The sequence below is a fragment of the Rhinolophus sinicus genome, linkage group LG10 (assembly GCF_036562045.2).
Source record: "Rhinolophus sinicus isolate RSC01 linkage group LG10, ASM3656204v1, whole genome shotgun sequence".
In the NCBI taxonomy this organism is placed as follows: Eukaryota; Metazoa; Chordata; class Mammalia; order Chiroptera; family Rhinolophidae; genus Rhinolophus; species Rhinolophus sinicus.
The window spans coordinates 53,443,121-53,468,726 of NC_133759.1; the positions used below are offsets into that span (position 1 = coordinate 53,443,121).

Below are 25,606 nucleotides of genomic sequence, written 5' to 3' on the forward strand. Positions count from 1 at the left end.
TGATTATTATGGGCAAGAGATGTGTTTCCTAAGACAACACTGACAGCTTTTCCATTCCCTTTCCTTGCATTCCTGCCACTCACACAGCCCAGCCTGAGGTCTGATCACCGCATTATGTGTTTAGTAGTTTCCAGAAGCTTATTTTGCCATCTTAAGCTCTTTCATCTCTGCCTCTCTGTACCCAAGGCAGGAGAGGATATGACCAAGTGAAGGTCGTACATTTCTTGTTCTAGTATCTTACCTACCAGAATGGAAACTCTCTAAATCTTATCTCAGCCTTAACAAACCTAGGGTTTTCAGGAATCACAGTCGTTCCAAGAGATGGACTTCCCTAGTTGTATCTTTCAAAGGCCCGAAACGTCCATTTTTAATTAGCCAACACACAAGATAAATATTTTAACTGCCACTTTATTTCCATTCAGGCCAAAGGACAATTGACAAAGGGCTGTATTCTAAGTACATAGATGAGGAAATGTGGAAGTGCGGCAGGTGCCGTTGTTTTGAAGTTAGCCTGTCAGTCATCATGATTGTAACATAACCCTGTTGGCGTCCACAAGTATAATAAAATGCTTTGAAAAGGTTGCAGAATTGTAGGATGTAATAAAGTCTGCTTAGCTTCATTTCCAATGCCGCAGAGTCCTGGGAGAACGAGGCCCATTTCCTTATGCCTTGGGATTTGTTCGAGTTACTTTCGTGCCTGGAAATGACAGAATATAAAAACAGACGTTTAAGTTAGAACACATAGCATTTTTTGAGTCATGGCAGTAAATAAAATGTAAGTTTGCTTACTACTAATCTGTTTGATTGTCATTAACATTACGTAAGAAGCCATATGGTTGTGGGCAGATTATGTGAAATGGGGGGTTCCAATCCTATTAATGCCTATACCCTCTGGAACCCCACATTTTCAATGGCTTGTGCCCACAGCCCAGACCCCAGAGATCAGCTGCCTGGTCTCTTAAGAGTATATTTCATGGACACAAAGCTTTAATACAAATGAAGCCAATTTAGACCTTTAGTAACGAAGTAAGGATAGATTCTCAAACATAGCCATTATCAGAATTACCTGGTGAGCTTGTTAAAATCACAGATTTCTCGAGTCTCTCCTCCACATGCTGACTGAGCACATCTGCAGAGAGGCTCAGGAATCTGTGCTTCTTCACAAGTTCTCCATGTGAGTCCCAGGTTCTCAGCCCCTGAGTTTTGGGAATGACTGAGCTAGTGTGTAGCAGGCTGCATCAGCTTTGCTTCAAAGCCAAGTCATCTGAAGGTTGAGGCCAGGCCTCAAACAAATCATTTCTACTCATAAATAGGAAAGGGAGTGATGGTAGTGGTGGTGGTAGTGGTGGTGGCAGCGGCGGCGGTGGTGGTACAGGACAGTTAATGTTATTTGGGAGGATAATTCCTAAATCACAGGGATACATTTCATAGCTCTGATACCTCCCCTCCCCCAAAGGAGAACCTTTCTTCTGGGCCTTGATCATTGGTATCAGGAAAGTGAGCGTGGTCAGAACCTGGACTAGCAGGGGCTACTAGCTTGGAGGACATTGGAAAGGGCAGAGGGTTATAGGAAAGAAAATTCAATAGGCGGGGAAGAAAGATGAGGAATTCATAGGCTAGATTTCATAACATTTGGGGAAGATTGACAGAAAGGGTGCTAGGAGATGTTTGGGGTAGCTGCCATGGGTGTAATAAGATTTTGTGTTCTTGGGGAGCATAAGTGGACTTTCCCTTCAGTGTTTTCAAGGAATTTCAGTAGTTTAAATTGCTTTTCACTTATTGTTCACTGTTTGTGGCTTTGAGTGCAACACTACAACACAAACCTGGGAGGATGAGGGGCAAAGACCCAGCCTCCTGCCAGTTCCAGTGTGTAGTTCAAGGATATCCCTATATGGGTCCATTCAACCCACCTGGGTGAAGACACACAGGCACACATTTCAGCTTCTGACACATGGAGGGACTTTTCAGTGAATCTGGCACTACCCTTTTTCTGCAAGTTCAGAATAAAGTTGGAGAGCAAAGGGCAGACAGGTCATCCCTTTGGAATGGATCTGGTCCCTTCTGGGATCTAGACCATGAACGCTGACTCACTTCTGCTTCAGCCTTCACATCTGAGCTTGGAATCCAACAGGCCACCTGGTGTCTGCAAGTGAGGGGTGGAGGGTAGGGTGTATGCACCAGTCACCTTGCGCTGCTTGCAGAAGGGGGCCTGTCTCATTCCTGTATGACACTGGGGCCACCCCCTATTGTGCCCAGCACCACCCTTCATGTCTGGACATACAGGGCGTCTCCCCGTCATTCATCACTGCCCTTGTCCTTGAACAATTATTAACTTTGAGTCAGAGACACCTGTGCAGGCCTGAAAATGGATGTGTCCTTTCTTTGCCTCCGCCTCGCCTGTCTAGGGCAGATTTATGTCCCTCGGAGAAGTTATTTTTGGTCATTTGAACGCGGTGGCCCCGTGTTATTTCCCACACCTGCCCTTCCCGACCCCAGCCCTGTAATTTCTGAATGTCCGAGGGAGCTTCTCCCCCTACCTGAGCAGGCTTTCTGTCAGTCTATTGCAAGGCTTCCGCAACCCATCCCTCACACAGCTGTGATAGCCACACTGGCACCCTAGCTTCGTAAGTCTCTGTCTCCAGCCATTTCTTTTCTCCAGCTAGCCTGGAAGCTTGTGGGAAGCAGAGTTGGCTTTTCCTGCCAGAGGGCAGTGAGTGAACATGTTGGGCTTTGAGAAGACTTGAGCCTGAAGTTCAGCCTCGTCATTTACTCGCTGTGCATGTGTGTCTCTAGGCAATGTGGAAACATATACTGTTGGGGCTGTGGAGAGAACTGGGTTAATGCAGGAAAGCACTTAGAGCAATGCTTTGTAAGTGCTCACTGACGTTATTGTCATTAGAATTATTTATTCTCTGTACTGCACTGCCAGTCAGGAACTGGCAGGCGAGAGTCCCATGTGTCAAAGCAAGTGCAGGTAAGTACTTAGGTACCCAGGAGAGATGCGGCCTCATTATCAGAGAGGGAGCCTCTGGGCAATGTGCTTATCTTCCCATCTGCTGATTGGATTTCACAAGCTATGTGCCTTTCTTCATGTGTCTAGTTTCCATCCATATCACCTCTAGACAGGAGTGTTTGCAATGCTATCTGGGCAGATCAACAAATGTATTTATTGACCTGTGAGTAAGGCTTGGAGCAGGGTGCAAAGAAGTGAATGATGATATTTTCAAGGTGCTCCCAACCCATTTGAGGAAACACCTGGCATGAGGTGAGACAAGGTGCCAGGTGGGCAGTCCAGAAAATGTCTGCTTTTGGACACAGAGAACAGAGAGCAGGAGCCCAGGATGCCTGAAGGTTGACTGGTCCCCATGAATATATGCTCTTCAAATATTTCTAAGTTCCTAATAAATATAGTGGCAGATGCAGGGAAAGTCCCCTCCTTCTGCAAGGCCAGGTTTGAGAATTCACAGATCGTATGAAGTTCATTATCAAGGGTTTGGTTTACAGAGTAGGGAAAGGGAGCAGAAAGGAAGCTCCATTGCTCTGAATGGTAAAGAGATTTTTGGAGAGCGGAGCTTTGAATTTGGAAGGAAAATAAACATGTCTAATGGGGAAGTTCAGACAGTTTTTAAGTATGGTTTGCTGCATGGTATGGACTGTGACCTTCTCATCCCTCTCTCTGTGAAACCTTCAGGAAAGTCTTTGAAGTCGAATTGCATTTTGTTGTCATAACTTAGCTAGCACAGCCTGAAAGCAGAGATACTGAAAAGATCCCAACTGGGATACGAACGAACAGAACCACCTTGACTTCCGGAACATGCAGGCACCAGTAGGTGTCACAAAGCCTGTCTCCACAAAAAAATGGGGCAGAGTCACATGTTTTCAACAGATCCAACCACCCTCTGCATGCATTCAAGGCAACATCTTTTTACTAAGAGGGTAAATGGAGGCGAGACTCCTGCCCCTTCCTCCATCCTCCTACACACCGGTAGGCCCAGAGACAGAGGGGCTCTTCTGCTTTGGAGCTAAGAAAACAGATCCATTCTAGCTTCAGTAGGTGAACCTGGGTGGGAGCTCGCCACAGTCAGTCTAACTTGATAGAGTGTAAAAGGCAGATTTGGGACCCCTGGAAACTCAGCAGGCCTTCCTTCTGTTTCCCTAAGGTAGTGTTCTCAACCTGGCTGCTCATTGGATTGGACTGGGGGCATTGCAGAAAGGTCCTGCCTTCACTCCACCCCCGGAGATCTGACTGGTCCGGGGTACAGCCTGGGCCCCTGGGGGGGATCACTGAGTGTGATGGCGAGGTGCTCCAAGCCTGTCTCCTGGGTCCAGATCCAAAGTGTGCTCCCCATAAATGCTCCAAATGCCCCAGAGTGGCTCAGATGCTGGAGATTTCAGGTGCAAATATTCAGCTTAGCAGAGCCACACGCACAGGACAAGCGTTGCCCTTCAAAGGTAGTGAGTCTTGCCCATGAGGAGGACTAAAATGACCAGGGCTGACAGAGAAATGGGTTTAGAACCAAGTAACCACATTACCCAGCATAACATAAAAGTCCTGTGTAACAGCTCTCTTCTTGTAAAAGTCACTCTTACTTCCTGGCGGGCTAGAGGAAGACAGCCATAGAGAGTCATTCTGCTCACACCGAGAACAAGGTGAGCAATTATCTAAGGGCAGGCCCCCCTGACCTCTGCTTTTCAGATTTTTTTAAATAAACTGGAATCAGAAATTGGGCTACAAAAGCCGTTGCTGGCACTCTCTTACAGAAAGTGGGTAAAGGCGAACGTACCGTGGGGGTGGGGGGGAGGGACTGGCATGGATCCGAGCCCTCTGATTAGTTCCTCCGTGGCAATGCAATTCCCCTTCCATCTGGAGACAGGAGGGGTTATCCCAAGTGCAGTTGCCAGAAACGCCGCACCATGAGGCTGGACTTCAGAGAGCAGGGCAAATTCCCAGCAAGTTTTCTGACTCACAACTATTCCTCTGTGACATGTCGCACATGTTGACTAATAACACAGCTTCATGCGATGGGACAGGGTTAATTAACTTCCTGTTGCACAGGGTCTGTTTCCCAGTCCCGTGAGTCTGTGTCCTTGAGAGCACAGAAAGCAGCTCCAGTACCCTGTGACAAGCTGCCTTAGGAGGGAAGATGCAGCGAGGCTGGGGCCTGCCCCACGGCTGCCCTTTACAGAGTGCCCACCCACTTAGCGCTGTGTTCTCCTCGAAGGACTAAATCAAACACGAAGAACAGCAAACATGCAAGAAAGATGATGGCCAAGCTGGTATCTGTGAGTCACTAACCACGCAGCACAGGGCTTGTCACCTTTATCCCATCGGGTCTGGCAGATGCAGCTGCATAGGTGGTGGGAGGAAGGAGGCAGAGCAGAGTGAACCCACCCCTGGAAGGCTCCTTCTCCTCCTTGCTCGGGCGGGTGCCTTCTGCCCACTTGAACCCAGGAAGTCTTCTGTTTCCCATGTTGGCTCCCTGTATATCTGCTTCTGTGCCTAGCGAGGACTCTCCCAGAAAGTTTTTCTCATTCTGGTGGAGCTTATGAAGAACAGGCTTTATTTGTCTCTAAATCTTCAGCTGATATTAGTTTTACCCGAGACTCAGTCGAAATGAAAAAGGATTACTTTATATTTACTTGCGCCTTTCATGAGAGAAACTAATTTTGAGAAAGAAAGTCTCTCCAATGTGAAACACTTTCCCTTCCTTCAAGCCCTCCAAAGGGCCAAAGGAAAGCTAAAAGGCGTGAGCGCTTTGTCATTTACTTTGTCTGACAGCTTCTTCTTACTGTGCTTTTGGGAGTGACCTTCCCCTCGCATGTCCCTTCACTCTCCTGCGCACACCCATTATAATAGAATTTTAGAGCCAAGCATGGAGCAGGCTACCTTTGATAATTAATGGCTCTGAGAGTTTGCTGAGTGTGTTATTTAATTAATGACACTTGTGTTTGGAGTGTGTACTACTCTGTAGTTGAATAAAAAGTGCATTTGCTGAGGGATTATAGACAAATACTCAAGGATCGGCACATTGAGAATTTGTTGGGGTTCAGCACATTTAACAGGCTAACAGGGTGATAATAATTTTTCCTTGCTGCCGTTTAAAAGGTACTGAAGTTGATATAGCTCTGTTCTTTTGCCTTGTATGTGAGCTTGGATTACAATTAAAAAAAAAAAAAAATCCTTAGGCTAATGGATAAAAGTCTGTGACCCAGAGCAAGGCCTTCCATCAAAAACAAAAAGATGAAATCTTGAATGCTACATTTTGAGCAGGAAATTGATGCTCAAATAAGTTATGGTTTACTTCAGTTACTGACAAATAGGCTAACCTGAATTACGTTCAAGTTCTACTTGGGACCAGTAGATCATGGGTTGAAAACTGCAAGAAAACGCAGTTAAAGGCTGTTAGGAACAGAGAGGGATTCACATCAGCCAGTTTGTCCTGAGATTCTGGTTCTTAGAACGAATCGTAGATTGTGAAAAAACAAAACAAAACAAAAAAACACACAAAAACAAACAAACAAACAAACAAACAAACAAAAAACACACAAAGATGAAGATATCCATACATGGGCATCCACAGTCATCTAGGTGAAATTTCTGTGGACCTCTCCCAGCGTGTATCTGGATAGAGACTGCAAATGCAAAGGTCCAGTTTTAAGCTTGCATTGTCACTGCGTGAGCCTGGACGAGTTACATCCACTTTCTGGACCACAGTGTCTCCCTTTGTAAAACAATAGGTTAAAATATAAGCTCTTTAAACTTCCTTCCAGCCCAAAGATGCTCAGAGTCTCAGGTTCTTCTTAGTAGGGACATGAAAGCTGCCGGTCACACTGATAGGAGAGAAAGCTCATTGCTCACTTTTGGGATTTGAGGGATATTTTTCCCAGAAATGGATCCCTGTGGATATGTAGAGCCATATAAACGTGTCCTGCAAGAGGGCTAGTGGCTCACCTGTTTCCAAAGCTCAGCCAGATGGTCCAGGAGACAAGCACTCAGCCAGAGTCCTGCCATCCCCCCTCTCCCACTCATGGCAGACAGTAGAAATAGAGGCACTGGCTCAGAAGGCTAAACTGGAGTAAGGAGAGGGGCCCCAAAGGCTCATTCATTCATTCACTCACTTAGCAAGGGTTTTTGAGCACCCATGATATACCAGAAGGTGTTCTAAGTGCTTGAGACATTCTTTTTGCTGGGTGGGAAGGAAAAGCCATCTGTGCAAAGCACCTATCAGCCAGCTCTTATGCTGCGGTTTATAGTCTTACTTAAGGAAATCTGATTGTCTTCCCTTCTGCCCCATGAGGTAGATTTCATAACCTCAGTTCACAGCTAGGAAAAGCTCACATAATTAGTAAGTACAGCATTGTAACCGGATCTGCTTAATTATCGAGATCCATCCACCTCTTTCCACCGTTGCACTGTCCAATATGGCAGCCACTAACCACATATAGCTAATGAACCCTAACAAGGGTGACGAGTCTGAACTGAGACGTGCTGAAAGTGCACAATACCCACTGCGTTTCAAAGATTTACTCTAAAAAAAGAATGTAAAATATCTCCGTAATGTTTTATATTTATATATTTATATTACATTTTTTTTATATTACAAGGATATTGAAATGACAGTATTTGGATATATTATGTTAAAAACACAGTATTAATGTTACTTTATTTTGTCCTTAGTGGATCTATTAGAAAATGTAAAATGACGCGTGGCTGACATTCTGTTCCTATTGGACAGTGTCGCTCTGGGACAATATCCTGGGGCCCAGGCTATGGAGTGAGCACAGAAGAAGCGGGCCTGAGTTGTGGGGGTGTTTCTACGAATGTCTGAAGAGTTAATTTAATATTGAAGTGTCTGCGCTCTGGGTTCCAGTTAGGCCCGTGACATATTTGCTCTGTAATCTTGATCATGTTACTTTGCCTATCTGCCTCAGTTTCATCACCTGCAAAATGGGAAAATATGGGTACCTACCCCACAGAGTTGTTACGAAGATTAAATATAAGTAAAGCACTTAGCATAGCACCTGGCCCAGAGAAAGGTCTAAACTAAAGAGATATCAATTATGGTCACACATTCATTCATTCAGCAAGAGTTTTTGAGCACCCATGATATACCAGAAGGTGTTCTAAGTGCTAGAAACAATGGCCCTGTCCCCGGACACTTACTTGGAGGATACAGACATCATATGATATGATGATAGATGATGGTGAACACTCTGAAGAAAAATAAGACGAGTGTAAGGGACAGAAGGAACCAGGGACACTACTTGAGATTGCCTTTCTGAACAGGTAATATTGAGTCAAATACTGAATGGAAGGAGGAAAGGAGATCATTCCAGGTGCGGGGAACAAGAAGTGCCAGGGCCCGAGGTGGGGGCTGTCTGAAGTGATATAACAGCAAGCAAGCAGGGAGACTGCAAGTGGGGGTGTGATGGGGAGACTCAGGGGAGGTGAGTCTAGATTATGTCTTAGTCCTGTAGTGTGAGTTACGAGACTTCATGTGAGTCGGCCCTGGCAGGCTCTCCAAAGTATGGACGAGGGACATGATCTGGCTTCCCATTTAAAAGGATCATACTTTTAGCACATTCCTTATTTTAATATATTCATTCTGTTGTACAACCTTTGGTGAGTTTGAGGGTATAGATATGTATTTCAAGATACATAGTCAACAGTTGACTATGATATTCTATATAAAGAAGTTGTGTTTTTAACTGCAGTGTCGTGAAAGCTTACCGAGAACGAGGAGAGTTCTTAGGTTTTGCTTAAAATACTTTTTCTTTTAAATGTTTGTACTACTTTTCCTTTCCATTGAGTCTTTTTTTTTTTTTTTTTAAAAAAAAAGGATTCAATGAATTAGAACAGACTGTACACAAGATCTTACACCTTAAAAGAAAAAACTGCCTCGATAGAAAACAGATCCTTGAGTAGAGAGTAATAAAGCAGAACTTTGAAAGGGGTGTCAAAGATAAATGCTGATTTACTGCATTAGGTGTATTCCTGTTCCAAATTGATAACTGGATTCTGCAGGAGTCACCAGAGAGACTGGATAAGAGAGAGGGCCGAGTTCTCAGAGCAGCCAGAGCCCGGTCCTGCCGAGACTGGCCTTCTGCTGTGAGAAAGCTTCCCTTTTCTATAGCCACAAATGTGCCTTATCATTTCCAGTTAAAAAATGATTCAAGCAATGTCATGTGCTTTCACTTCTTCAAAGCGATACCACACCATCAGTTTGTAGCTTAGAATGCCTACAGCTCTGAAGTTTTTGTGGGTCTCGCTGGAACAGGATATAGAGCATTAGCAGGGGAAAGTTGCTAAGAACACTTAATTGCATTCAAAGCCATTTTTGCCTGTCTTAAAGGAATGAAAATGATCTGCCGGTTCTTATTGACCTTCTTGACCTAAAGATATCTGCTGGCGGAAAGGGAATCCTCCATTGGGTTCTTTTAATGCTTTAATTGTTACATGATCTATCATCTTACACACTGACTCGGACTCTTTGAAAAATCTCTTAAATACACATTAAAATTGATTGCTAATCTCAGAGTGGCTCCGAGAGGGCATTAATTATGTGTGGGCATGGGGGTGGGAGAGCATTAGATCAACTTGACACAAAGGCAACTACTTTATGGTGGAATAAGGTAGAGGAATCAGTTTGGTTACAGGTGCAGTTGACTTTGTACTGCCAACTTGCACAGACTCGATTACATGCTTGCTTGTTCTTGAATCAGGCTATCACTTCAGACACCCCGTCGGGTCCTCTAGAGTAGAGATGGACTTCACTTACTGTGCTTCAGGCAGTGTTTGGCTCAAAGTGGGACTTCAGCAAATAGCTGGGGATTGAGTTCTAGAACCTCAAGGTTAAAAATGTCCTCCAACAGGCAAGCAGTCTATATCCATGTTGTAGCCAGGACTCTGGATGGCAAGTAAGGAAACCCCATTTCAAATGAGCCTCTGAAGAAAAGTGACTTAACCGTGAAGAATAGGGTAGACATAGGAATTTACCCCCTCTTTTTACTTTTGTCTCCCTTTACTGTGCTTCTCCTGCATCAGACTTCTCCAAATGATGGGCCGGGTGACTGCCAGGAGCCGCAAGTCTACATCGCTCCTTCAAGGGCTTTTCTCTTTCTGTCCATACACCAAATGGTGGGAAAGAGCTGTCATTGCTCGAGCTGGGGTCGCATGCCCAGAATTGTGGCCTTGGGATGGGATTGGCAGTTCCAAGTTAAAATGTCTGCTACAGCCTATCCTTTTTTCTGCTTGAATCTCTTGACAATCTTCTAAGTGTTCTGAAATTCAAGAGCTAATTGTAGAGTCTTGATGAACACCCCCTATCTCCAGAGGAAACCCCAACTGAAAGATGTTTAATGTGGAACCCTTGGAAGTCCCCAAAATGCAACATCCAATCCATTATGGCGAAGGTTGATTAGCCATGAGTCACTCCTGTTCCTCAAATGCAGTTTTAGCTTTCAGGCAAATATTCAGTCCCTAACTGTTGTGGCATATGGAAACAAAGGAGAGTGCTATCTCTTGAGCAGGGAGGTTGTGACAAGTGGGTAAAGTGATCTTTACAAACTTCCCAGCATGGGACTCACCAATGCTTGGCTCTTTTCCTGAAGTTCATGAGGAAGCAAGTGTCAGCTATATCTTGTATCTCAGCTTTATTGTACAACTCTTCAATTAGCTAGTGTTCAAGCAGTGGATGACATTTCTAAATGGGGACCCACCAATTTTAGTGTAATGTAAATGTGGGCTCCAGAGTCAGACTGCCTGAACTTGACCTTCCATGTATAACCTGAGTGTGCTTGGGCAAATCCCATAGTGACCTTAAGCCTCAGTTTCAACTCTGAAAATTGGGACAATATTAAAGGTTGTTGTGGGGTTTCATTGGAATAAAGCCTGTAAAGTACATGGTATTACTTGCCCATAATAAGCTTTTCATAAGTGGTATCATTAAGAATCATTAATAATGAAGTGTCCCCTCTGAGGTGGTCTCCTACTCATTTCCTGAAATAATAATCTGACTAGTTCCTGTGGCCTCTTAAAGTCAGGGAGGATGACTAAGAGGAGGAGAAGCTACTCTCTGATACTGTAGCAGAGTGTTTGTAAAAGTTATATGCAGCAGTTATCCTTTTTTGTTTAGGCCTGTTGTGGAATAATTGAACATTCAGCCAATAATTAGACTGTGTGTTAAAGTCAATCTCTTCCTTCTTTTCTTTTGTCATTAATTAAAAATTTTTCACTTATATGATTAATTTTTAGTCCTTTTTATGGTAAAACAGACATCCAGGAAAGTACAGAAGCCATATATATATATATATATATATATATATATATATATATATACACACATACATATGTCTTACAGAATTAACATAAAACAGACACAAATTTTGCTACCACCCATGGCCAGGACTAGAACATTCCAGCCCCCTTCCACCCTCCCACCCCAGTTCCCTTCCCAATCATAACCCCCTTTCTGCCACCCCCACAAAAGTAACCACTGGGCTGATTTTATGCTGATTGTTTCCTTGCTTTCTCTTGTAATTTTACCCTCTAAATGAATGTATCTCTCAACAGTATAATTTAGTTTTGCCTGTTTTTTACATGAATGCATGAACTTTACATGAAAGCAATCACACAGTATGTATTCTTTTGTGTGCCTCTGTAGTTCCACTTGATCTTGTCAGTCTTTAAAATGCTGACTATTGTGGTGGGTGTATAGTGATATTTCACTGTGCTTTAAGTTTACATTTCCCTGATGATTAAAAATTATTGGCCATTTCAATACCTATGTTTTTATGAAGTGCCTGTTTAAATCCTTTTATATTTTCTATTGGGTTGATGACTTTTTCTTATTGACCTGTAAGTTTTTTCTTTTTAAGAAAATTATCTTCTGGAATCTGGTCCTTTGTTAGTTATATATGTGTTAAATATCTTCTCCCACTCTGTGTCTTGTCTTTGCTCTCCCTTAATGGTGTCTTTTGGTAACAGAATGTCCTAATTTGAATGTGGTCCATTTTATCATTTTTTTCTTATGGTAACATTTTTTGTGTATTTAAAAAAAAGTCTTTCCCTATGGCCACATCATGCAGATATTATCCTATATTATCTTCTAAAAACTTTTTTTGTTTTACACTTCACATTTTAAATCACAATCCACCTGAAATTGACTTTTGCATATGGTGTGCATGGATATCCAATTCTCCCAGAACCATTTGTTGAAAAGATTTTCCTTTCCTCACAACTCTGTGATGTTATTTTTTATCATATATGTTCATATATGCCTGGATATGTTTCTGGGCTTTCCATTTTGCCCAATCCGTCTATTTATCCTTGTACTGATACTGGTACCATGCTCTCTTAACTTTTATAGCTTTATAATAATACTAAGCCCTCCTGTGCTTCTATATTGTTCTTTTAATAGTGTCTGGATACATTTCCATAGCCATTTTAAAATCAACTTGTCAATTTTTACACATATACCCACCAAAAAAAAAAAAAAAAGAAAAGAAATACACACACACACACACACACACACACGTTTGTATATGGGAATTTAGATCTGAATTGTATGGAATTTACAGGTCAATTTGAGAAGAATTGCTTTTATAAAATTGAGTCATTCATCTCTCCATTTACGTAATTCCTCTTTAATGCCTGTTAATAACATTTTATAGTTTTCTGTCTAGAAGCTTACATTGCTTTATTTTTAGTCATTTGATTTTTGATGTTAACATAAGCTAATTAATTTTGTTCATTTTCTAACTGTTTAGCTGTTGTAGACTGAATGTTTGTGTCCCTGCCCCCCCTCAAAGTTCTGATATTGAAGCCCTAACCCCCAGTGTGAGAGTAACAGGTGGTCTTTGGTGGTAATTAGTTTGGGTGAGGTCATGAGGATAGAGCCCACTGTGGTATTAGTGGCCTTATTAGAAGAAGAGCAAACCAAAGCTCACTCCCTCTCCTCCTTGTGAGGACACAGTGAGAAGGTGACCCTCGACAAGCCAGGAAGAGGGCTCTCATCAGAATCAGACCATACCAGCACCCCGGTCTTGAACTTCCACTCTCCAGAACTGCAAGAAACAAATATCTGTTGTTTAAACCACCCAGTCTATGGTATTTTGTTGGTATTCCAAGCTAAGATAACAGCTGATATAGAGAAATTTAAAATTTAATAGTATTGATCTTATAGTCAGTGGCCTTGATAAGTTTACTAATTAATTCTGGTTGTTTCTTAATAGATTCTTTAGGGTTTTCTGCATACATCATATTGTATAAAAATAATGACAGTTTTATTTCTTTCTTTTTAATCCTTCTAACTTTTATGTATTATTCTTAACTTACTACACTAGCCAGGTCTTTGAGTACATTGTGAAATAGCACTGCTAATGGTGAATATTATTATCTCATTTATAGTCTCAGATGAATACTTTTCAACATTTCACTCTTAAGTATACATTTCCTTCCAGTTCTAGTTTTCCTAGAACTTCTGTATTTGTTAAGTTGGCTATTGGACTTGATCAATATATGTTTTTCTGCATCTACTTAGATGATCCTGTTATTTTCTTCTTAATTATTGTGGTGGAAGACATCACAGATAGCAATGTGAAATCAATGTTTCATTGGTCATACAATCTTTCCCTGAAAATAAAATTAATATAAGACCCAGTCTTATTTTACTATAAGACCGAGTCTTAATTTTTGCTCCAAAAGACGCATTAGAGCTGATGGTCTGGCTAGGTCTTATTTTCAGGGAAATACGGTAATGTATTATCCCTTTCATGGATTGTGCATGCACACACATACATGTAAGTAATCTACCTGTTTGCCTATCTATCTGATATCTTTTAGGATTTTGGCTTCTATTTTTCCATGTATAACTATTCTGTAGATTTCCTTTCTGTTATATTCTTGTCAGGTTTATGTACAACAAATGAGAAGTGGAAGAGGTTCCCCCCCCCCTTTTCTGGCAGAATTATTTCCATCAGTCATAAGATTCTTCTTAATAATTATTCTATTAATAAGATTAAGATTCTTTTTTCTTTCTTAATTGTGTGGTAGAATTCACCAGTAAAGCTATCTGGGCCTGATGTTTACTTTGTAGGAAGGGTTTTAATTCAAGTTTGATTTCTTTAATAGTTACCAATTATTTATATTTTCATTTTTACTTTGTGTAGTTTGGGCAAAACTATATTTTCTAGACACTTATCAGTTTAATCCCAATTTTCAAATTCGTTGGCTTAACATTTTTCATTATATGTACTCCTTTTTAATGACTGCAGTATCCAGAAAGATGGATAGCACATTAACTTTTAGTTTTACTTTTCTTCCAATAAGTGCCTATAAGTTATAATTAAAAGTAAACTATTTTCTACACATAGCTTTAGTTGCATCCACAAGTTTTAGTTTTCTTCATTCAGTTCAAAATCATTTCCGATTTCATCATTTTTAGAATTCCTTTTGTATGAGTGTATTGGTGATAAATTCTCTCAGCTTTTGTCAGAAAATATGTTTATTTCACCTTCATTCTATAAGACTATGTTAACTGGGTATGGGAATTTAGGTTGGCAGTTATTTTCTTTCAGCTCTTTAGAGATGTCATTCCATGGTCTTCTGATTTTCTTTGTTTTTTTGTTGCTTTTGGTCTAATTACTACTCCTTCAAAAGTAAGTTTTTGTTTGTTTTTCGCTATTAAATCTAGTAACTTACTCTTTGTCTTTGATTTTCTGCAGTTCTGTCATGATGTACCTAAGTGTGGATTCTACACCCCCCTCCTCTGAGTTTGGTGCGTTCCTGAATTTTCACATTGGTGCTTTTGCCAGTTTTGAAAATTCTCAGTCTTTATCTTTTTAAATATAGCTTCCACTGGAACTCTGTTTCGGAATTGGGAATAAATATTTATTAGATTTTCTCAGTGTAGTCTATGTCTTCTGACTGATTTCTCTTATACTTTTCCCCACTCTCCTCTCATCTATCATGGTTCATTTTGAATATTTTCATGTGTGACAATTCCAATTTTAGGTACCTTGTGACTCTACTCTTATTTGTTTTGACCTGTCTCATCATTTGCTGTGGTGTCTGTGTGTACACACACTCATGAATTGGGCATTGTATTTGAAAAAAAAAAAAAAAGTTATTTGTAGTAATAATGAAGGATCTTAGATGGTATTATTTTCTTCCAAAGATGATTTTTTTTTTCTTTGCTTCTGTCAGAAACATAATGGGACTACCAATTTGGGATCACCTTAATTCAATTTCTGGGACTGAGACTTTCTCAGTTGCCCAGATGATTTGTAATTGGGCTGCAGTTGGTGCTAGGTATCAAGGGTATTACTTTTTCAGATCTTTGTTTTCCACCAAGGTGTGGAAAGGTTGGCAACCCAGCTTTTATTGTTTTAGTTCCATCTGCCTCTCCAAGACTCACAAATGCCCTCAGGGGAAAAGCAACCCCAAATGCTGAGCTCTTTGCTCTCTGGATTTTTGTCCTCTCTTCAGTCTTGACTCTATATCTTTTGCAATCTTGTTACCTTTAATAGATATTTTCTTATATTCTGTACAATTTTTCTAGTTGAACACAATGAGAAGTTTGGTTCAAATTGTTTGGTCTGTTAGTAATAGAAGCAGAAGTCACTCTTTTTTCTTTTTTGGTGGTCTGAAAACATCCTGCCTTACAGGGTTTTTCTTTAATTATTGTTTAAATTATTTTTTCATAACCTGAACATTCACATAGCTTACCATCTTTAAAATATTATATAAATCAGAGAAAATAGTAAATCTACATGTTGGCATTGGTAATGGATGCTCACAGTATCCATTGTTCACCATTCATGATAAATTGGAGGTAGTAGAACGTAACTCAAATGTCTTTTGGATCCACAGAGAAGAATTAAATCTAGAAGGAGCACAATTTACAGATGCTTTTGGTAGTATATTTCCTGTACATTGTCTTGTGTTAGCCTTATAATAACCCTAGGATATAATTAAAATGATTTTCATCATAGCAATTCAGAGATAGGGAAAGTGAAGCAAAAAAGAGTGATGTGTTCAAGTTCAGAGATAAATTTAGTGGCAATGTTGAAGGGGAGCCACCTTAAATTATTCAAATATATTTCCACTGAAAATAAAAGATAAAATGGCAGACAATCCAGACATCATTACTGGGAGACTGCAGAATGTCTTTTATGACTAGTGCTCAGAACAAATGATTGCAAAATAGATTTCTGTTTTGGGGGGCGATGGGCTACATAATTTTTACAGAACTATAATGCTCATTTTACCAGTCTTTTCTTTTCAAAGCACATTCTAGAAAGTTCTATGTAAACATCAAAACAGGCATTTGCTTTAGAGAGGGTGTTACCTGCCACTTGACTTTTTCTCTTGATTCCAGATTATTTACATGAAAGTGTAGCAGAGGAATCAAGGTTTGCCTTGTGATACTGTTTTAAAATGGTAATAGTGAACAAAAATAGTCAGGTCTCTTCACTGGGGTCTGGGTATTGCACAGAGAAGGTGGCAGGTATTCATCCACTAAAGCAGTTGGGTATAAGAAAGTGAAAGTGTGTTCCCAAGATGGAAAGTGTGTTCCCCAGCCCTCTCTTTCTCTGTCTTTGTACAGCTCCTGTCCTCTGCAAAGAGCACGTTCTGCCTTACACATGAAGGAGAAAAGAGGGGAACTAGGAAGAAGAAAGGGCACGTGACATAGAATTGGCTAGCATTTAATTTTACTAACACCATTGGTACAAGTGGTTCCAATGGGACAATTTAATTCTATAAATGTTCTGTATTTAGTTCCTACCCTTTTTTCCCTCCAGTATTTAGACTTCAATAAATGAGAATGAGACACAATCTCCATTGCTCACCACTCTGATAAATTAGAGGCAGCAGAACATACTGCAGTGTCTTTTGGATCATCAGAGAAGTATTAAAACCAGAAGGAGCACGGTTCAGAGCTGTTTTGCTAGTGTATCCTGAATTGATTGAGTGCCTAGATGATAAGAAGCTCGATGCCCCTGGAATGTCAAAATAATGCAGCACTTACATAAGAGGTGGTGGAAGGACATTTTAGGCATAGGATGGAATGAGCTGCATAAATACCAGCTATTATTAAAGGACAGGTTATAGATTATTAACATGAATTTTCATAGCCTTTCTTCATATTAACTTCCCCTGACCTCTAGGAGAGTCTTTTTTCCCTGCCTCCCTTTCTGGCAGAGACAAAAATCATAAAAATAGTAGGAAGGGACCACACAGAGTGGAGAGAAGCAAGTAGAGAAAAAAGAAAAAAAAAAGTCTTGGGAGTAGGTAGACATTTTTAGAAGGTTTTTGTCATCTAAGAGTATGCGGATTGATGGGTGATAAATTATCCATTTCTGGAAATGAGATGATGATGAAGAGGATGATGATGGTGATGACAGGCTTTATTTCATTATTATTTTGCAAGTAAAGTTTGTAAGTCTTAAAAATTTTTTGTGGCATTTAGATGAGACTTTTTTGTAAAGGACTCTGTGCTGATCGATCAAGAGGTTCCGAGATTCATAAGGGTTAAAAGTAACGACAGGAAGCTCGTCATTCCTACCATGAGTTGAACCATTAGGTTGGTTGAAAAGTAATTGCAGTTTTAGCAATTTTTCAAACCACAGTTACTTTTGCACCAACCTAACAAATCTCAACAGAACAGTTTTGTATTTTGGTTAGCGATCAATGGCCTGTGGTAATCTTTTGTCTGACCTGTCAGGTACATGTTAGAGGAAGCTGGATCTTGGTAAAACATTTTAAAAATACTCAAACTAAACCAAACAACCCATTTTGGAACCATGGGTGGACTGTCTCATAGAATGTTTATTAAAGGGAGGTTTTTTAAGTATAATTAGATGGTTATTCTTTTGGGCTATAGTAAAATAATTCATTTAAAGACACATTAGATTTCATTCTTTCTGAAGTCTCTATGATTCTATGGTTTATAATTCCAAGTTTAGGCCATAAGGGCTTGCTTTATATTTATCTAATCTAAATAACTGAGTCTTTAATTCCTTGCTACTGAAATTTGGTTCTGTAAGCATAGTCTACATTGAATAAGAGGAGAGAGAGCACAGTTCAGTAGAAACATGAACTGGAGAGGAAGGAGAAAGCAAACTGAAATCGCTTTTTCTGCTATGTTTAAGATGATGGGTCATCTTTTGGTAAAGAGCTTTTGAACACACTAAAGTATCATTAGCCTTAAATGAGGAATGAATCGTCTCTTGCACTTCCGTGCTAAAGAAAATCTTTTACTGTATCCATTTGGGGATGGCTCAGTGTTGGCAAACACATTCATTGTATTGATAATACCCCCAGATGGGATTACCCAGTGGGTTTAGGATCAAACTAGTTAAGGAGCTGAAGTTAACCCTCTCCCCGCCCCCGAGAAAACATGAGAGTAGTATGATCTGCTCCCTGGGCATTTTTCATGACAGGCTGCTGTGCTGATTGATAGTCAATCCTCCCTGAGAAAGGTGAGGGTTTTCCCAGGCTGGTAGCATAGATTTCAAAAGGTATAATTCACTAACGAGAACGCATACCGCTAAACAAACGAGTTTCTTCTTGTGTGCCTCAACTGTCCATGATTATAAGTGTGGGGCAGTGACTGAAATCCCGGTGATTTTTCAAAAATTCCAGTGTCAAAATTTTGCTTTGACAGGATATCTATCACTAGTAATAATGCTGTTTTGGGCTGACTCAGTTGCTGTGAAATTGCAAGGCTCTGTTGTGAGTAAATGAGAAGCAACCAATTATCTACAAAATAATGGCACACACAGAGGAGAGTTTGATGAATTACAAATGAATATGCTGACACAACAGAGTGTGGAAACCTACCCTGCTCTGACTTTCTTTTAGAATTAGGGGTGATGCTTGCGTATTTTACAAACAACACGCCCCACTCACTTCAAACATGGGATGGGAATGGGGACAGGGAGATAATAAAATCTTCCTCCACTTGTACACACATTATTGCTTTAAAAATAAGTAGGAAACATAACATGGCTGTGTAGAGGCAGCAAAACCAAGTATGAAATGCCTAAATAAGGAATTGTTACATTCCAAGAAGGATGCAAGATTAGGCAAAAGATGCAGATCTACTGCTGCATCTAATGTGATTTAGAACATAGACTAAAAGAGCCATGGCAAAACCCTTCTCCCGAAACTCAGCTCAGCGTGTGGGGGCAGAGCAGAAATTCACCTAAGCAGAAGGGAGACGTGGACCAACTCATCAAGTAGGATTCCTAAAAAGAACGGTTCCTTTCCCCTTTGTCTGTAAAGACAGGCATATTTAGTCAGGAAATGACGATGCTCTGGGAGAAATCTTCGAACCCTAAGTTTCTCCCACCTCCAATTACTAATTCTGTACTGTTGGGCAACCCACATTACCTGGGCTGGCTTCAGTTACCATATCTGACTGCCCAGAAAACTGAAGGTGATTTGTAAACAAAGGCCCTTAAAGAGAGAAACGCATGTTAGTTAATTAAAAAACCCACAGGCACTGTGGCAATAGTTTGTATAACAAGTTAAAGTAACTATCTTTCTGGCAAGACATACAAGGCAAGTTGAGTTACCTGGAAGGCAGGAGACGCTAGGCCTCAAGGTAAGACAGAAGCAAACACAGACAAAGTGAAGCATACTGGAAACTTGGGGAAGTCTCAATCCTCTTAAAGAAAGTGCAGTATAAGAATCCTGCAAGCCTCAAGAAAAGCCTAGATAGAGCTTTCTTGCCTCTACCTGAAAGTACACATTCCAGAAAGAAAAGCACTCAGCCTAGGAAGCTGTGTCTGAAGAACCGTGACCCCCTTTGGATGGGACATTCCAAAATGACACTAGCTTTCAGAAAAGGAATAGAGAGAGGATCGTTTGCAAACATGCCCTTAGGCCTGTGTTCTTAGGTTAACTAGCTTGATCCTTAAAAGGAAAAAAAAAAAAAAAATGAGAAAGTGAACAGGGCAAAAAAAGAAACATCAAAGATAGCTGCTGCCAGCACCACAGTATATCCCTTCAGGCGATTGAATTCAGAGCTGACAAACCAATGACGAGGGGCAATGAAATAAGCTTTCCAGAATGCAAGGGTCTGAGCACAACATACTCGTACAATAATGAAGGAGCAATAGATGAGACTGTGTCCTTAAGTAATTAGAATACTTTAAAAAGGAGGTTGGGGAGAAAAACACCATCAAATACGCATATATTTTAAACTAACCAAAAAGGGCTTACATTTCAAAGTAAAAAAGAAATACAATAAATGTGTTTGCTAGCGAAAAGTCATGATCACTAAGTGGATGATACAATTTTATGTAATTCAGTTGCTACTAGTATTTGTCCAGTAATTGTGTTTTTAATTAGTATGTGATCTACTTTAGCAGCTTATAATATAAACACATTTACACAAAACCAGATGAAGAACAGTTTTTAAAAGGCAAAGAAACGATTTAGAAGAGAGACTCCTTATCTGGGGTCCATAATCCCTAAGAAGGTTTAGTAATAGGGGTACCAGATAAAATACAGGCTGCTCAGTGAAATTTGAATTTCATGGCAACCCTATTTATTAATAAATTTCAGAAGATCTGAGAGCCCCCTGACATTGTATAAAACTGTGTTGTGTAGATGCCTTCTGAAAAGGAGATTGGCTATAGATTTCCAGGAATCTATGATCTCCCAATAGTTAAATGACATCAACGCAGAGAGATAATTCATTGTCACCCTGACTTTCCCTGTAGCCTGAGCTTCCTAGCAGCCAAAGCTAAAGGGAACACAAGGGGCTTTTACCAAAGAGCAGATGGGGAGAAGCGGCCCAGGGTGAAGGAGGAGCCAACCTGGATGCGAATGGCCTGGTCCTGAGATAGAGATCTGGTTCACAGAGCCTTGCAGACTCACAGCAGGATTTGGGACTTGATCCTGAGGGTGATGCGATTACCTTAAAGGATGCTGACTCTTAAATGATTGGGTTTGAGTTACACACTATCTCAGGATGCTTTGTGGAAATTTGATTGGAGAAGAGGAAACTGGAGAGAGGTGATGATGGCCTGGGGTGGGCTGGGCTGGCAGAGTAGGCTGGAAGGAAGTGAACAAACAGGAGAGTTACGTGCAAGGTGGCTTGGAGGTAAGAAGCGGCAACTCAGAGGTTGGAATGAATGCCTCAAAGGTCGGGGTTTTCTCACGCTGGCTTCCATGTCTTATGCAGCCACCACCCTAGGCGGTTAGTGCATCCTGGCCCTGGGCAGGGAGCCCCTTTCCGGAGTCCCCTGGAGGGTCTGAGTAATGATGAAATGTACAGTCCGTACCTGTGTCACTGGAAGTAGGCCCGCAGAGCTGCAGCTTCTGCTGCCATGTCCTCCTCCGATCTCCACAAGGCTGGGGAGTCCTCCTCCTCTTTGTCATGTTTCTGGAGCTTTGGAGGAAAAACAAACAAACAAACAAAAAATTATATATATAATAGGCTCATTGATGGGTCTTTGGGATCTCCTTGAGCAAGTGTTGTGAAGTGGCTGAACAGAATTTACAAATCGGAGGCTGGGAGCTGTGTGTCTTATAATTGCATTAGTTGCCAAAATTTGAATACAGGGAGGTTTCACATAAAAAGCCACATTTCCAGCTTTTGCAACAAAATAACCAGACTACACTACACTGTGGCCTGTTGGCTACCTTATAATTGTCTGCTCAGGCTGAGAGTGGTGGTGGTGGGGGGGGGTCTCAGCTTGAGGGGGCATCCTGCCATTTACCAGAATCCTCACCACTCTCCAATCTTCTCCTTTGGCTAGCAGCATTCGTTTATTTTATGTACCAGACATGGAACCATTGAGTTTGCTACCTACCCGTAATCATCTGCCCACGCTGGCCAGGGTTTACTTGCTACTCTCTTTGGCTTAGCCTCTCTTATGAGCTCTGAGAAGTTTTGTTCAGTGAGCCAAAATAGCCCAAGCACATTTATGATAATAATACAAGAGTCATGAGTATTGAGTAAGAAATAAGAGTATATTCATTCAAAGAGGCTTCAAGCAGGCAAATGATTAAATATATATATATATATATATATATATATATATATATATATATATTAAATGAGGAAACATCAAAAAATTAACAATAGGTCTTTGTTGAATCATTTTAAAATCCTCTTCAAATAACCATATTTATTTTTAAAACATCTTGTATATGTCTCAGATTTACATATAGAGTGAATAAAATTTCAATTTTAACAGAGAGAGAGGATGTTCTCAGAACTCGCTCTGTTAGAAGAGCTCAATTTTCTCTCTTCATCTCCTATTGCCATTCTGTTTTATTAGATAAATTTGTTACTCCTGTCTGTGGCTCTATACATTGTAAAACGCCAAAGGTATCACTTCTTCACAGGAGGCAGGCGCAGTGTAGTATCTTGTGTTGTCATTTGAGGAGACTGAGTCAAATGATTTAATAGCATCTGTGATGGCTAATGTTTAAGATGTGAAGGGCATCTCTTCCCTGTGTATTCTTGCATCGTGCATCATTTCATTTAATCCTCACAATAACCCATACACAGACAGGGCAGGTACTGTGTAGCTCCATCTTACCAAGGAAGAAATTGAGGTCCCAGGAGGTTCATTGACTTGTCAAAGATCACCCAGCTAGGCAGCGGTATTTCCAGCGTGGTTCCCAACAATCTGTGCCTTTTGATCTCTCCCAGAGGAACTGCCCTGCAGCTACAGAGTGGACAGTTCCATGGGTCCTGCTCCACCCACCAGGTGCATTCACCCCTAAGTCAGACCCCTGAAAAGAATCTTGATGACTCAGCAAAAAATCTGTCAACTAAAGTAGTGGAATTTGCTGTTTCCGGTCAACATCGCTCTCAATCTAACCCAGGTAGACGCCCACCCTGGCTGCTTGAAGCAGATGGAAAAATGTTCCCATTATTTCAGAGCAGACTGATACAGAAGGCAAAACAGTGAGGGAACAATAGTCTGGCTCTCCAGCTGAGCTGTATTTCCATCGGGGTAAGTTTGAGCTTAAATGAGGTTCATTAGCATATAACCAGGCCACAGATATGTTTATGAGGGTCATGGATCTTCCCTTCAGAATCTGGCTGCCAGCATGTCGGTTTTACATTTTGCCACATAGATTTAATTCTCCTTAGTGGAAGAAAACCACATTAAGAAGTCATTTCCTTCCTTGCAGAGGCAGATATGATGCAATTGCTACAGGCGAGTCAAACGGGATTGCTATTTTTCTACTCAAGAACTAATTTTCATTTTGATACTAGCTTTAGGTCTGTTATAAATCCATCTTGTAACAATTCAGTAGGATGACAAAGAACAATGCAGAGCTCAGAAAATATGGCCTCCGCACTTCTGGTACCGCCACTGAAGACACAGAAATCAAGCATTAAGTGGCCTCATCAACGCAGATCATACCAGATGAGTCCAAATCATTTAGAGCCTGCAAACAAATGTTAATGTCTTTCTGGTTATTAGGCGACCGTCTGTTATTGTCATATGCCTTACAGATGGCAACGTGGTGCCAATGCTTAGAAGTCGTTTATAGGAAATAGGAAATAAATAAAACAAAAACTAGTCATATTTGCAAAGCCCTGTTGTACAAGGTTTTTAAAATTTCGAGGTTTCCCTCCTAAATGGCCCGGATGGAAGCCTGTGGCTTTCCTTAGGACAGTCGTGCTCAACCCGACAGTCGTGCCCTGGAATCACATGGAGAAGTTTAAAAACTGCTGATGTGGGGTCCACCTCAGGGATTCTGATTTCATTTGAGGTCTGGGGGTAGCCTGGGGATTGGTTTGGGGAGTTTTTTCAAATTTCTCAGGCAGTTCTAAGATCTACTTAACTATTGAGAAGTGCTGAATATGGGGGGAAAATGTGTGTGTGGACAGAGCCTATACACATACAGAAAGAATACATCTGTCTTTAAGCCCATTGTTTCTGACCTTATCAAGAGAACTGAGTCTATCCTTTGCAAACTCTGCTCTAGAACTGTTTTTGTTCTGTTCACGGCCTGTCAAAGAGGTGTCTGGGCCACAGGCCCAGTATACGGATTTAGTTCAGGAGGCTTTGAATAGGGTCTCAGTCTCTGCAGGGACAGGAAACCTGGGAAAGGCCCTGGTGGGCAAGGTGCATGTCCTGGAAGAGCCATCCAGGTGACTTGGAAATTAAACAAGCTGTGGTTTGGAATCAAGTTCTGCATCCCCAAGGCAACCCAGAAACCTGGTGGCTGGAAACCACTGCCCAGCTAACAAGGACACGCCCAATGATCTTAAACAGCTGATACCCAAAACGCACTATTTATCTTGGACGAGCTTTAATGGAGGAGTTTCACTTCAGGTGAACCTTCTAGATTACCTTTGGCTGTCCAAGGGAAAGGCAGTGACTACTAATACACACGATGTTTATACTGTCCATGCAATGCCAGGGGCCAGCCCTGGCCCTAGAACACTGAACCCTTTCCTGTCCTCACGGGGTGGGGCATCCAAGTAAGGAGAGTAGACACCAAACGGTTAATTACAAGTGAGATAGACATTCCCAAAGGGGATGATGCTGGGAGGAGCTAGCCTAGTTTGAATGGCTTTGGAGAGCTAACTGAGTGTTATAATAAAGACTGATGGGGGAGAGACGATTATTGAAGGAGCATCCAGCAAATGCTTTCTAAGATGCGGTCAGGCCCAGACTTTAACAAGGAGAAGGGCAAGCTCCTTAAATCCTTAGTGCCTCAGTTTCCCCCTCTGTAAAAAGGAAGTAGTAAAAGAATTGTTAGTGACGTGCCTGACGTAGTAAGTGTTGCTTAGTTTTTGCTGTGCTGCTGCTATTATTATTATTATTATTATTATTATTATTATTATTCTGATACGCCATCCCCGTGACAATGAACACTGACCAACCCACAGTAGTTACTTTCAAGGATAAGTGCCTTTACTGACTTCATGTTTCTCCAGGGACGCGTATCTTTCGGACCTTAACTACCCTGTAAAAGGATTAAAAGTTTAGACCCAAAGCAACTAATCTAATGAGACATTCAAGTCTGAGGAGGAAATTTAGCTCTTGTAGCTCCAAAATGACCTGCAATAATCCCTCACTCTCAGGGTTGTTGTAAGGCAGGGGTGTCAAAACTGTGGCCTACGGGCCAACTGTGGTCCGCAATCCATTGTTAATTGGCCTGCAGCAAATTCCAAAAATATATTTAGTTTACTTAAATAAACGAGGTGAGGCAACACATACTTCACCTCGAGTGAGTGGCCTGGCTATTTGTGTATTTTACCGCATATGGCCTTTAGTAAAAAACATTGAAAAAAGTTTGGACACCCCTGTTGTAAGGCGTGAAAAAGATATTAATGGAGGCTCCTTCCAGGTGAAGGTTAAGGGCCTAGAGTGAAAGCATGTGGTAGAGGTCAAAGGTAGTCAAAATTGCCCCGGGAGCATGGTTGCCCGATTTAGCAAATAAAAATGCAAGACACTCAGTTGATTTATTTCAGTATATTTCATGCAGAATCGAGGACATACTTTTACTAAAAGAAATCATTGTTTATCTGAAATTCAAATTTAACTGGGCTTACTCTATTGTATTTGGCAATTCCACCTAGGAGACCCCATAGAAAGGCACCACAGGAAGTACTTG

At 41.2% G+C, this 25,606-nt stretch overlaps 1 protein-coding gene across 9 annotated transcripts in view; it reads right to left on the reverse strand.

Moving 5' to 3' along the window:
• Window positions 1–390: 390 nt before the first annotated feature.
• The window catches only part of FHIT (fragile histidine triad diadenosine triphosphatase), a 1,368,446-nt gene continuing 1,343,230 nt past the window's right edge, over window positions 391–25,606 (reverse strand). For 8 of the 9 annotated variants that reach the window (XM_019728377.2, XM_074313199.1, XM_019728375.2 and 5 more), the window contains 2 exons: window positions 21,298–21,404; window positions 391–697 (listed from right to left, as the gene is read on the reverse strand). In XM_019728377.2, coding sequence (XP_019583936.1) covers window positions 21,303–21,404 — 102 coding nt within the window. In that variant the 3' untranslated portion in view covers window positions 391–697; window positions 21,298–21,302. Of the gene's footprint in view, window positions 698–20,918; window positions 21,068–21,297; window positions 21,405–25,606 lie in introns of those variants that run through there. The other variant, XM_074313197.1, reaches the window with a different exon arrangement.